Source organism: Coregonus lavaretus, assembly GCF_964263955.1.
Source record: "Coregonus lavaretus genome assembly, chromosome: 2".
Classification (NCBI taxonomy): domain Eukaryota; kingdom Metazoa; phylum Chordata; class Actinopteri; order Salmoniformes; family Salmonidae; genus Coregonus; species Coregonus lavaretus.
In genome coordinates this window covers 30,134,366-30,149,533 of record NC_139989.1, presented here as the reverse complement: position 1 = coordinate 30,149,533, position 15,168 = coordinate 30,134,366, and the positions used below count along the sequence as shown (strand labels likewise).

Genomic DNA, 15,168 nt, shown 5'->3' with positions numbered 1-15,168 from the left:
CTATACTGATTGAAGTGGATTTAACAAGTGACATCAATAAGGGATCATAGCATTCACCTGATCAGTCTGTCATGGAAAGAGCTTAATGTTCTTAATGTTTTGTATAGTCAGTGTACATCTAAATGCATTAGCATCAAATAGCCCCCGCGATATGCAACTTTACAGGGAAGTTAGGAACCAATATACACAAGCAGTTAGGAAAGCAAAGGCTAACTTTTTCAAACAGAAATTTGCATCCTGTAGCACTAACTCCAAAAAGTTTTGGGACACTGTAAAGTCCATGGAGAATAAGAGCACTTCCTCCCAGCTTCCCACTGCACTAAGGCTAGGAAACACTATCACCACCGATAAATCTACAATAATCGAGAATTTCAACAAGCATTTTGCTACGGCTGGCCATGCTTTCCACCTGGCTACCACTACGCCGGCCACCAGCTCTGCACCCTCCGCTGCAACTTGCCCATGCCCCCGCCCCCCGCTTCTCCTTCACACAAATTCAGACAGCTGATGTTCTGAAAGAGCTGCAAAATCTGGACCCCTACAAATCATCTGGGCTAGACAATCTGGACCCTTTCTTTCTAAAACTAGCCGCCGAAATTGTCGCAACCCCTATTACTAGCCTGTTCAACCTCTCTTTCGTAACGTCTGAGATCCCCAGAGATTGGAAAGCTGCCACGGTTATCCCCCTCTTCAAAGGGGGTGACACTCTAGATCCAAACTGTTACAGACCTATATCCATCCTGCCCTGCCTTTCGAAAGTTTTTGAAAGCCAAGTTAACAAACAGATCACCGAACATTTCGAATCCCACCGTACCTTCTCCGCTATGCAATCCGGTTTCCGAGCTGGTCATGGGTGCACCTCAGCCACGCTCAAGGTCCTAAACGATATTATAACCGCGATCGATAATAGACAGTACTGTGCAGCCGTCTTCATTGACCTGGCCAAGGCTTTCGACTGTCAACCACCGCATTCTTATTGGCAGACTAAATAGCCTTGGTTTCTCAAATGACTGTCTCGCCTGGTTCACCAACTACTTCTCAGATAGAGTTCAATGTGTCAAATCGGAGGGCCTGTTGTCTGGACCTATGGCAGTCTCTATGGGGGTGCCACAGGGTTCAATTCTTGGGCCGACTCTTTTCTCCGTGTATATCAATGATGTCGCTCTTGCTGCTGGTGACTCTCAGATCCACCTCTACGCAGACGACACCATTTTGTATACATCTGGCCCTTCATTGGACACTGTGTTAACAAACCTCCAAACGAGCTTCAATGCCATACAACACTTCTTCAGTAGCCTCCAACTGCTCTTAAACACTAGTAAAACTAAATGCATGCTCTTCAATCGAACGCTGCTGGCACCCGCCCACCCGACTAGAATCACTACTCTCGACGGGTCTGACCTAGAGTATGTGGACAACTACAAATACCTAGGTGTCTGGTTAGACTGTAAACTCTCCTTCCAGACTCACATTAAGAATCTCCAATCCAAAGTTAAATCTAGAATCGGCTTCCTATTTCGCAACAAAGCCTCCTTCACTCATGCTGCCAAACATGCCCTCGTAAAACTGACTATCCTACCGATCCTTGACTTCGGCGATGTCATTTACAAAATAGCCTCCAACACTGTACTCAGCAAATTGGATGTAGTCTATCACAGTGCCATCCGTTTTGTCACCAAAGCCCCATATACTACCCACCACTGTGACCTGTACGCTCTTGTTGGCTGGTCCTCACTACATATTCGTCGCCAAACCCACTGGCTCCAGGCCATCTATAAATCACTGCTATGCAAATCCCCGCCTTATCTTAGCTCATTGGTCACCATAGCAACACCCACCCGTAGTATGCGCTCCAGCAGGTATATCTCACTGGTCATCCCCAAAGCCAACACCTCCTTTGGCCGCCATTCCTTCCAGTTCTCTGCTGCCAATGACTGGAACGAATTGCAAAAATCTCTGAAGCTGGAGACTCTTATCTCCCTCACTCACTTTAAGCATCAGTTGTCAGAGCAGCTTACCGATCACTGCACCTGTACACAGCCCATCTGAACTTAGCCCATCCAACTACCTCATCCCCATATTGTTATTTATTTTGCTCATTTGCACCCCAATATCATCTCTTGCACATCTATCATTCCAGTGTTAATATTAATTGTAATTATTTTGCACTATAGCCTATTTATTGCCTTACCTCCATAACTTGCTACATTTGCACACACTGTATATATATTTTCTGTTGTATTTTTGACTTTATGTTTTGTTTTACCCCATATGTAACTCTGTGTTGTTGTTTTTATCGCACTGCTTTGCTTTATCTTGGCTAGGTCGCAGTTGTAAATGAGAACTTGTTCTCAACTGGCTTACCTGGTTAAATAAAGGTGAAATAAAAAATATATTAAAAAATATATATACAAACACCTGCAGCACATTCCCAGCGCAAAGAGTGAGATGGCCGTGATGTCACATTTATTCCACATGTCCTCGATGTAGAGCTTCATTCTCTGATATAAAGTGGTGCTGCCACTGAAGAATGTCTGATGAAGAGAGAAAGAGAGAGAGAGGGGGAAGTGTGTGTGTGTGAGAGAGATGATGGTTATTCATTATCTACAGTCACCTACAAAATGATTGGTACCCTTGATAAAGCTGAGTAAAAAAGACTGTATAAAATAAATAATACAAATACTGAGCTATATTCTATGCTAAAAAAATCAAAAGGTATAAAATAGGATTCTGATTGGGATGACAAAATCTTATAGGATCCAATCGGATTACATTTCTATTTCCAATAGGAAAAATAATTGTCCAATAGGATTCTGATAGAGGTGACACAAAATTCTATAAGACTGCGAGAATCTTATAGGATCCAATATGATTACTTTTTATTTCCAATAGGAAAAAATAAGTCCAATAGAATCACCTCTATCAGAATCCTATTGGAATCCTACTGGACACTCATTAGAGGACAACATGCTGAAGACAACCAGCTTCATTTTGGAGTGATGCAAACGTTTGTGATGTATGCACTGTTTAAACGAACACTGTTCAAAGGCAACACTGAATCTGAGAAAATATTTAATATCACTGGTTAGAAGATCATTTGCTGAAGACAGTAATCTAAATAATAGAATGTCGAATGGAAGTTTTGGGAGGCTGCCGAAACGTGGAAGGAAACAAATCAGTTGCTTTGTTATTTATTTTCAACAAATCACGACCCACCATAGAATATCAACAGTGACTGTTGGCTGTTATTTGAGTGATAGTTTGACGCTCAAATCCATGTATAGGTGTAAGGACAACAATTTTATACAGAGCGCGCCGAATTTTCCCTGCCATTTCAGTTTGAAAATGATAGTAGAATTCTACATCTTAACATCCTGACCACAAATGTATTGCAAATAAATGTACACATAGATGTTATTCAATCATTGCAGCTACACTGCTTGCACGCGTCTGCGAAGCCAGATGCTAAAATAGAACTTGGTTCTATTTGTGACACTTGATGCGCTGCAAGTCCCGCCTCTCCCATCTCCTCATTGGTTTTTAGGAGCATATACCCTCGTGGGTGATTGAAAGATGAACTGAGGTCCACACTCCAGTCCAGTTGGTGGTGGTAATGCACATTAAAGTTGGTTGCCAACTGCCATATAAAGTCCAAAGAAGAAGAAGAAGCCTGAAGGAGGAGAGATTACTAGAAATTAACTTGGTTTACCCTTTTATCTGTGGATTAATTGTCGGAGCAGAGGACCTTGTGCATTTCAGGTAAAATAACAACCCAAAGTTTATATCCCAGGACAAATTAGCTAACAACAGCAAGCTAGCTAGTTAAATTGCCATAAATGTTTAATGCTTTTCGACCCCAAATTAATATAGTTGGTTCAGAGTTCATTTTGATATTTCAACCTGCGTGTCCTGATCGTGTCTGTTGTGGGTGGACAAAATCAACATGCGCGCGATGGCACACTTGCGCGCCCGGTCTAGTCAGCATGTAAGACCGCCAGCACGTATGACAAAATCAACAATGATATTGATCTGTTTTTAAGCAATCGATGTTGTTATTGTCATTACTATAAACGTTTATAATAACATCACTAATCTGAGGTAAAAAGGATGTGCAATTACCCTCAATTCGATGTGGTTAAAACATGTAATGTAGTAACACATACTGTCCACGTACAGGAAATGTGCGCAATATAAAATAATCGAATATGTAAAAATAAATCAACATTTCAATTTAGGCTGATAGTATACGCATCTCACTAGTTTAACCATTTACAAAGTAAAACAATTATCTTTTGCACAATTTAACCGGGCGCTCTAGAAAGACCTTCTATAGTGACTGTGCAGCAGACCGTTTGTTTGCCCTGCCTACTTATTATAACCTGTCAAATCATAGTATTGATATAATTCTATTCATTGTTATTTCAGACCACATTGTATGGGTATACAATTGGATAAACACAGCTTTATTGGACATCTCACAGCTAAATATGGGACAGAAACTTGAACACGTTAAACCGCAATCAAGATTAAAGACCAGTAAACTGAGAAACGCCTCTCTCCCATGTCTCCAGAGCACAATCTCTATATATTTGCCTACACCAGTGATAATTCCATGAGGTTCTCAACCTCTTCAACACACCATCCCAATATGGAGTGATTCAAGGCTGCATGTTAATTTGCAGTATGACCAATAGAGAAATCCTATCAGATTTTTTAACCATTGCTATTGGACTCTTATGGGATTCTATATGATAAAATCCTATAGGATAGAATCCCATAGGAGTTAAAATATAGTCTAGGGTTTTATCCTATAGGATAGGTTTCAAAATCTGATATGATTTTCTATTGGATTTTTTTGGGGAATCCTATAGGATTTTTTGAGCAAGAGATTTTGTTTAACAAGTAATACAACAAAATTTCAAAAATATAGGTGTGAAATGATTGGCACAGGTCCCTGTTTTCAATAATTTGTGCACCCTCCACTAGCGAGGATAACGGCTGTAGTGACTAAATTGTCCAATATAATTGTCCCAATACAATTTTCATCCTAATCCTTTAGCCACAATGGAGATTGGCAAAATATTTGTCTTGACGCATACAAAACCAATGACCATAATATCGCTCTCAATTATTTTTTTTTGTGGGAATACTAATTTTTGGGTGAATTCCTGGTGATTTTACAGTCTTTTTGGACCCTGTCCTGTTGCCAACCCCTGCTGTATGCCTTTGAACTGTATTCCCCTTCAGCCTGTAGATGAGGGGTACACATACTTCACAGAAGATTAGTGGCAATCACACACATACAGTGCCTTCAGAACGTATGTGTGTGCCTTTCCAAATCATGTCCAATCAATTGAATTTACCACAGGTGGACTCCAATCAAGTTGTAGAAACATCTCAAGGATGATCAATGGAAACAGGATGCACCTTGAGCTCAATTTCGAGTCTCATAGCAAAGGGTCTGAATACTTACGTAAATAAGGTATTTCTGTTTTGTGCAAAGCTGTCATCAAGGCAAAGGGTGGCTATTTGAAGAATCTCAAATATAAAATGTATTTTGATTTGTTTAACACTTTTTTGGTTACTACATCTTTCCATATGTGTTTTTTCATAGTTTTGATGTCTTCACTATTATTCTACAATGTAGAAAATACTACAAATAAAGAAAAACCCTTGAATGAGTAGGTGTTCTAAAACCTTTGGCCGGTAGTGTATGTAAATTAGATATTTCTGTATTTCATTTTCAATAAATTTGCAAAAATGTCTAAATACATGTTTTCACTTTGTTATTATGGGGTATTGTGTGTGGATTCATTTAAGCCATTTTGAATTCAGGCTGTAACACAACAAAATGGGGAATAAGTCAAAGGGTATGAATACTTTCTTAACGCACTGTACATTGTACATGTTTTATTTTTCCAAAACCATATTGCAAGTGATTTGAGCCGTGTGGCTCAGTTGGTAGAGCATGGCGTTTGCAACACCAGGGTTGTGGGTTCGATTCCCACGGGGGACCAGCACTAAAATGTATGAACTCACTACTGTAAGTAGGCCTTTTAATGGTTTTCCCTTTCAGACTGTAGAAGTGAAGATTAGTGGAAATCACACACATACAGTGGGGGAAAAAAGTATTGTCAGCCACCAATTGTGCAAGTTCTCCCACTTAAAAAGATGAGAGAGGCCTGTAATTTTCATCATAGGTACACATCAACTATGACAGACAAATTGAGATTTTTTTTTCCTGAAAATCACATTGTAGGATTTTTAATGAATTTATTTGCAAATTATGGTGGAAAATAAGTATTTGGTCACCTACAAACAAGCACGATTTCTGGCTCTCACAGACCTGTAACTTCTTCTTTAAGAGGCTCCTCTGTCCTCAACTCATTACCTGTATTAATGGCACCTGTTTGAACTTGTTATCAGTATAAAAGACACCTGTCCACAACCTCAAACAGTCACACTCCAAACTCCACTATGGCCAAGACCAAAGAGCTGTCAAAGGACACCAGAAACAAAAATTGTAGACCTGCACCAGGCTGGGAAGACTGAATCTGCAATAGGTAAGCAGCTTGGTTTGAAGAAATCAACTGTGGGAGCAATTATTAGGAAATGGAAGACATACAAGACCACTGATAATCTCCCTCGATCTGGGGCTCCACGCAAGATCTCACCCCGTGGGGTCAAAATGATCACAAGAACGGTGAGCAAAAATCCCAGAACCACACGGGGGGACCTAGTGAATGACCTGCAGAGAGCTGGGACCAAAGTAACAAAGCCTACCATCAGTAACACACTACGCCGCCAGGGACTCAAATCCTGCAGTGCCAGACGTGTCCCCCCGCTTAAGCCAGTACATGTCCAGGCCCGTCTGAAGTTTGCTAGAGTGCATTTGGATGATCCAGAAGAGGATTGGGAGAATGTCATATGGTCAGATGAAACCAAAATATAACTTTTTGGTAAAAACTCAACTCGTCGTGTTTGGAGGACAAAGAATGCTGAGTTGCATCCAAATAACACCATACCTACTGTGAAGCATGGGGGTGGAAACATCATGCTTTGGGGCTGTTTTTCTGCAAAGGGACCAGGACGACTGATCCGTGTAAAGGAAAGAATGAATGGGGCCATGTATCGTGAGATCCCAAACACACCGCCCGGGCAACGAAGGAGTGGCTTCGTAAGAAGCATTTCAAGGTCCTGGAGTGGCCTAGCCAGTCTCCAGATCTCAACCCCATAGAAAATCTTTGGAGGGAGTTGAAAGTCTGTGTTGCCCAGCGACAGCCCCAAAACATCACTGCTCTAGAGGAGATTAGCATGGAGGAATGGGCCAAAATACCAGCAACAGTGTGTGAAAACCTTGTGAAGACTTACAGAAAACGTTTGACCTGTGTCATTGCCAACAAAGGGTATATACAAAGTATTGAGAAACTTTTGTTATTGACCAAATACTTATTTTCCACCATAATTTGCAAATAAATTCATTAAAAATCCTACAACGTGATTTTCAGGATTATTTTTCCTCATTTTGTCTGTCATAGTTGACGTGTACCTATGGTGAAAATTACAGGCCTCTCTCATCTTTTTAAGTGGGAGAACTTGCACAATTGGTGGCTGACTAAATACTTTTTTTCCCCACTGTACATGACTTCATTATGATTTTGAAACATAGAAATATACAATATAACGTACTGTACGCTGCTGCTACTGTTTACTATCTGTCACTTTATTCCAAGTTATACAGTGCCTTCAGAAAGTATTCATACCCCTTGACTTATTCCACATTTTGTTGTTACAGCCTAAATGTATTTTCTCACCCTTCTACACACAATACCCCATAATGACAAAGTGAAAACATGTTTTTAGAAATGTTTGCACATTTATTGAAAATGAAATACAGAAAATCATTAACATTAGTATTCACACCCCTGAGTCAATACTTTGTAGAAGCACCTTTGGCAGTGATTACAACTGTGAGTCTTTCTGGGTAAGTCTCTAATAGCTTTCCACACCTGGATTGTGCAACATTTGCCCATTATTCTTTTCAAAATTCTTTAAGCTCTGTCAAACCGGTTGTTGATCATTGCTAGATAACCATTTTCAAGTCTTGCCATACATTTTAGTCAAAACTGTAACTCGGCCACTCAGGAACATTCACTGTCTCCTTGGTAAGAAACTCCAGTGTAGATTTGGCCTTGTGTTTTAGGTTATTGTCCTGCTGAAAGGTGAATTAATCTACCAGTGTCTGGCGGAAAGCAGATTGAGTCAGGTTTTCCTCTAGGATTTTGTCTGTGCTTAGCTCCATTACTTAATTTTTTATCCTGAAAAACTACCCAGTCCTTAACGATTACAAGTATACACATAACATGATGCAGACACCACTATGCTTGAAAATATGCGACTTGTTTCAGGACATTTGGCGTATGTCGCACATCACTACTTCTTAATGGAACGTAAACATACGTCTTTTATAAAAATGCAGAAATGACTTCTGGAACATGTGAAATTTCATGTGCCTTAATAACAAACTTATATTCCATCCGTAAATAGAAATGAAATTGTTAAATTACGAGCCTAGTTGGTTTAGCCAAAGAAAAAGACAGGAACCTTCCCGCTAGCTATGATTGTTCTACTGCTGCACCATCGAGAGCATCCTGACTAGTTGCATCACCGCCTGGTATGGCAACTGCTCGGCCTCCGACCGCAAGGCACTACAGATGGTAGTGCGTACGGCCCAGTACATCACTGGGGCCAAGCTTCCTGCCATCCAGGACCTCTATACCAGGCGGTGTCAGAGGAAGGCCCTGCAAATCTCCAAAGACTCCAGCCACCCTAGTCATAGACTGTTCTCTCTGCTACCGCACAGCAAGCAGTACCGGAGCGCCAAGTCTAGGTCCAAAAGGCTTCTCAACAGCTTCTACCCCCAAGCCATAAGACTCCTGACCGGCTAATGAAATGGCTACCCGGACTATTTGCATTGTGAAGAACATGACCTGCACCAAAGTCAGATTAGGATATAGGCCAAGGATTAGATAAAGTTTATTTTTACCTGGATTTTTTCCTTATTGTAGGCTACTACTTTTACCACTTTAAGTCTCCAAATCTTTGGTTGTTTACTAAACTACACACTGTTTAGCACATGGCCTCACATGAATCCTTAAAGATATGGGTGGGGCTAAGGCCCTACTCTGTCTCAGGTGAATTCCGCAACACAATATGGCCAGAATACACAACAGAAGTTTCAGTTTGCTCAGTACTATCAATACCGGGACGAACTGACACTGGACACTGGTATCATGTGGGGCTTAAGAGTTATCATACCACCCAAGTTGCGAACCAAGGTCTTGGAAGAGCTCCATGTAGGACATTTTGGAGTCGTGAAGATGAAGTCAAAACGCCAGACGTTTTGTATGGTGGCCAGGAATAGATCAACAGATTGAGCAGCTTGCCATGCGTTGCTCTGGATGTCAAGGATCCACATAGCCTTTGCGGGACCTTTCGTGGGCACAACATTCCTTGTGATTGTTGACGCGTGTTCAAAGTGGCCAGACGTACAAAGCCTGAAGAATGCACTACGAGCTATGATGGATGAACACATCACACAAAACCAAAAAGGAGGGGGGGTGGGGGGGGGACACAACAGTTGGAAGTAGAAGAAACTTGCCAAGGACTACAGAGGACATCGCAAGTGGACACCTGCCAGATGTGACCTTCGCACCTGCACCTGCTATAACTCCTGGATGAACTACTACTACTGCAAGTTAAGTGGACGATCCACAAGTGATTGCAGCATCACCACAACGCCAAGCTTTGTCAGTTCATACTTCAACCTGTGAAGAGAAACATTATCCTACACGAACTCATAACCTACCACAGCGTCTGAACCAGTAAAGAGCTTGACTTTCACTAAACTTATTGAAACGGTACTCCTGCGTCCTGCTTGGTTATTTTGTGTTGTAAAAGTTAATCAACAAACACAACAATGTAGAATCCTCCTGGTTTATCGACCCCCACCACTAGGCATTGTACAGAACTAGTTCCCGGCTGCGCCTCACAAAATAACAGTTTGAAATGCGCCAATTAAGATTTGAAGGTTGATTATAATGTGTGCATAGGCTGTAGTTGTTTTAACGGAATAGCCTGAAATGGTTTTCAGCTCAGATTTACTCAAGAGGCATACAACACAGGGTAGGCATAGCCTATAGTCCTAGTGTTTTAATTTTTGTATGTATTTATTCAGGTTCACAGTGTGGACCGAACCGAGGTCCCCGTACCGAACTGTTCGGTATGAATATGTGTAGGCCTACCATCACAACCCTAAATTCTACACATTTTGCCATGGGGCGGATTGAAAAACGTGCAGTTTTACAGCTAATTTCCTGCAGTTTTTTTTTTTGTTGATCAAAGGGGGGCCCCCGGTCGGTAATTTGACCATGATTACTACAAGTTTAGATAGCTGGCCAAGGAGACTTACCTTAAAAAAATAAAAGAATGCTGACAGGGGCTAATTGAGTGACTATCAGTGACTGACCTAAGAGAAAAACTGCTGATGCACAACCAAATTCCGTACTCTACTATTCTAACCCTCAGCAGTAAGTTGAGACCCTAACTTATTTTTGCGGGGGAAATTGATCCGTGGGCCTACAGGGCTTGGTCCCGCCACTATTGTTTCCAAACTGAATACATAGGAGGAGGAGACTGAATAAGTAGAAGGAGGAGAAGTCAGATTTTGCCACTATCATAAACTAAGAAAGTGGGCGGAGCGGTCAAAAGGAGAAGACTTGGAAACAATGTTGGAGGAACTAAATAGCGAGGGATTAAGCTAAAAAGTATGTAAAATGAACAGGAATAGAACTGAATATATACTGAGGGCTGAGTGTTGGGAAGTTAGTTGCTCTGCAGACCAGCTCGGCTCTATTGCTTGTGTAATAAAGTCTATCTTGATTCTACAAAAACTGGAAGTACTTAGATGTTTTAAAGAAGTATAAGGATAATTTTCTACAACACAAGTTGCCCATCCCTGCTCTAGATGGTGTTTGAACTTGAGTGCAGCAGCCTTTGTTACTAATGCTGCTCTTTCAGCCTCTGCTTGAATTCAGGCTGAGGATGTGGAGGATAAACCTGAGCGTAAACTCCTGTTTGACTTTTGGCTGGACGTTTGGGACACACTGTCAGTAGGTTCATCCTTCTCATCAGTGTATTCATCAGGTTTCTCTGGTGCTGGGGATGCACCTGAAATCCATTTGGACACAGTACAAAGAAATGTCTTAATATGTTGCAGTTTGGGAAACTTTCTCCTCCAAGGCCTTTCCTGCTAAGGCCCCTCCAATAGCTCCATGTCGCCCCCATTGACAATGCTATCTGCAGTGCAGAGGAGGCTGGTGGGAGGAGCTATAGGAGGACTAGCTCATTGTAATGGCTGGAATGGAATTAATGGAACAGAGTCAAACGTGGTTTCCATATGTTTGATACCGTTCCATTTATTTCATTCCAGCCATTACAATGAGCCAGTCCTCCTATAGCTCCTCCCACCAGCCTCCACTGCAGTAAAATTTACTTCAGCCATATTCCATAGGCTATCACCATAATATCTACATTTCCCAATCCTTCCCATTTCAATATGCAAGAATGAACATGCATCAATAAGCGTTCTGATGCACAGCGCTGTGCTCCTTTAACAGTCTCGTTATATTGTTAATCTTCACACTTCAATTAATTAGGCAGCGGAGATTGGAAATAGAGTTCTGTGCATTCAATCCTTTGTCCAAATAAGTCACTCCAATAGCAAACTTTCCATTGCTTTGAATGCATGATAAATGTAGCCATCAACACTCTGACTTATTTATTAATCAATCCAACAGTTTGTGCGCTTGTTACTTTACATATCTAAGTGCGTATGTTCTCCGCTGTAGTCTTAGGAGGCCGCGTCAGTCCTTTGTTCCTTTGTTGCGCGTCTTTACAAACAATCCAGTTTTCCAATTCCATCGAAGTATTTTCCAGCGAAGTTGTTTGACTAAATGTAGTGACTAAATTGTCTAATATAATTGTCCCAATACAATTTCCATCTTAATGCTTCAGCCACAATGGAGAGTGGTGAAATGTTAGTCTTGACACCTACAAATCCAATGTCCAGAGTTTGATTCACGTAGAAAAATAATCAATTTATGTCATTGTTCTGGTTACAAAAATGTAAATAAAAATCTAACAAAAATTCCTTACATTCAAACTAAAGAAACCCTTCTCTCCATGGTGTTTTCAGCAGTTAGCGTCACCAATGGCTTGACCATGTTATCTACAATTCCGACGCTGTGTTTTAACGTTTAGAAATGTAAATAATAATCGCTTGTGAAACGGTTTTGGCCCTTATCTTTCATATCAGCGAGAAATAATCTTTCAAATAAAAATTATACACTTACTGTAGCAGATTTGCACAGATCCATACGCTGTGTGTGCCTCCAGTTGACGAACTACACTTCCTCCCCAGTTATGCTTACACAAAGGTGTTCGAGCACGCTATATAGCTAATTAGCACAGGTGGTCACCTTTGTCTTCCATCTGTCCGGTATATTGCCACAGTAGATTTGCCGTGGTAAGCAAGGATATACTTTATTTCAGTTGTACGTAATGATAGTCAAATAGATACTTCGCCCTTAGTCGGATAAAATTAGAATGGTTACAATTTTTCGGTTGAATACATTCAGTTGTGCAACTGACTAGGTATCCCCTTTCCCTTCTGTGCTTACATTTGTTGGTTGCTCTTAATAACGGCTTTTTTTATGGCAACCTTCCCAAGATGCGACCAAGTTCTGTAATTCTCCAACTTGGACCCTTGGACTTTTCTTTACCTCCTGAACCATCTTCCTTACTGTGCGTGGGGAAAATACACTTGGGTCCTCTACCAGGCAAGTTAACCACTGTTCCAGTGGTTTTAAACTTCTTAATTTTTGCCCTTATAGTGGTAAGTATTATATTTCGTTTTTCAGTAGTGTCTTGTACCCATTGCCTAATTTATGAAAGTCAACAGCCATGTCTCTTTTCATTTGTGAGTTCTTTGCCATGGTGATGAATGACACATTTATTTTACATGAGTGTTACCTAATTTTTATAGCCCAGTGAAACAGAAAGGCATGAAAAGGCCACAATATATTTTGTTGAATTACAAACTGTAATTTAAATGGATTTTTATTTGGATTTCCTGTAATGGACATTCACAAAATAGTCCAAATTGGTGAAGTGAAATGAAAAAAAATCACTTGTTTCAAAAAATTCAAAACAATTAATAACGGAAAAGTGGTGCGTGCATACAGTGGGGGAAAAAAGTATTTAGTCAGCCACCAATTGTGCAAGTTCTCCCACTTAAAAAGATGAGAGAGGCCTGTAATTTCCATCATAGGTACACGTCAACTATGACAGACAAAATGAGAAAAAAATATCCAGAAAATCACATTGTAGGATTTTTAATGAATTTATTTGCAAATTATGGTGGAAAATAAGTATTTGGTCAATAACAAAAGTTTCTCAATACTTTGTTATATACCCTTTGTTGGCAATGACACAGGTCATTGGTTTCATCTGACCATATGACATTCTCCCAATCCTCTTCTGGATCATCCAAATGCACTCTAGCAAACTTCAGACGGGCCTGGACATGTACTGGCTTAAGCAGGGGGACACGTCTGGCACTGCAGGATTTGAGTCCCTGGCGGCATAGTGTGTTACTGATGGTAGGCTTTGTTACTTTGGTCCCAGCTCTCTGCAGGTCATTCACTAGGTCCCCCCCCGTGTGGTTCTGGGATTTTTGCTCACCGTTCTTGTGATCATTTTGACCCCACGGGGTGAGATCTTGCGTGGAGCCCCAGATCGAGGGAGATTATCAGTGGTCTTGTATGTCTTCCATTTCCTAATAATTGCTCCCACAGTTGATTTCTTCAAACCAAGCTGCTTACCTATTGCAGATTCAGTCTTCCCAGCCTGGTGCAGGTCTACAATTTTGTTTCTGGTGTCCTTTGACAGCTCTTTGGTCTTGGCCATACTGGAGTTTAGAGTGTGACTGTTTGAGGTTGTGGACAGGTGTCTTTTATACTGATAACAAGTTCAAACAGGTGCCATTAATACAGGTAACGAGTGGAGGACAGAGGAGCCTCTTAAAGAAGAAGTTACAGGTCTGTGAGAGCCAGAAATCTTGCTTGTTTGTAGGTGACCAAATACTTTTTTCCACCATAATTTGCAAATAAATGTATTAAAAATCCTACAACGTGATTTTCTGGATTTTTTCTCTCATTTTGTCTGTCATAGTTGACGTGTACCTATGATGAAAATTACAGGCCTCTCTCATCTTTTTAAGTGGGAGAACTTGCACAATTGGTGGCTGACTAAATACTTTTTTTCCCCACTGTATGTATTCACCCCCTTTGCTATGAAGCCCCTAAATAAGATCTGGTGCAACCAATTACCTTCAGAAGTCACATAATTAGTTAAATAAAGTCCACCTGTGTGCAATCTAAGTGTCACATAATCTCAGTATATATACACCTGTTCTGAAAGGCCACAGAGTCTGCAACACCACTAAGCAAGGGGCACCACCAAGCAAGCGGCACCATGAAGACCAAGGAGCTCTCCAAACAGGTCAGGGACAAAGTTGTGGAGAAGTACAGATCAGGGTTGGGTTATAAAAAAATATCTGAAACTTTGAACATCCCACGGAGCACCATTAAATCCATTTTTTTTTTTATGGAAAGAATATGGCACCACATCAAACCTGCCAAGAGAGGGCCGCCCACCAAAACTCACAGACCAGGCAAGGAGGGCATTAATCAGAGAGGCAACAAAGAGACCAAAGATAACCCTGAAGGAGCTGAAAAGCGCCACAGCAGAGATGGGAGTATATGTCCATAGGACCACTTTAAGCCGTACACTCCACAGAGCTGGGCTATACGGAAGAGTGGCCAGAAAAAAGCCATTGCTTAAAGAAAAAAATAAGCAAACACGTTTGGTGTTCGCCAAAAGGCATGTGGGAGACTCCCCAAACATATGGAAGAAGGTACTCTGATCAGATGAGACTAAAATTGAGCTTTTTGGCCATCAAGGAAAACTCTATGTCTGGTGCAAACCCAACACCTCTCATCACCCCGAGAACACCATCCCCACAGTGAAGCATGGTGGTGGCAGCAT

The 15,168-nt window shown here is 41.1% G+C and overlaps 1 protein-coding gene across 1 annotated transcript in view; it reads right to left on the bottom strand.

Moving 5' to 3' along the window:
• Positions 1-15,168, bottom strand: part of LOC311143377 (transient receptor potential cation channel subfamily M member 4-like) — a 98,989-nt gene that overhangs the window by 10,719 nt on the left and 73,102 nt on the right. Inside the window, exon 19 of the mRNA XM_084179213.1 lies at positions 2,419-2,534. Coding sequence (XP_084035339.1) covers positions 2,419-2,534 — 116 coding nt within the window. The remainder of the gene's footprint in view (positions 1-2,418; positions 2,535-15,168) is intronic.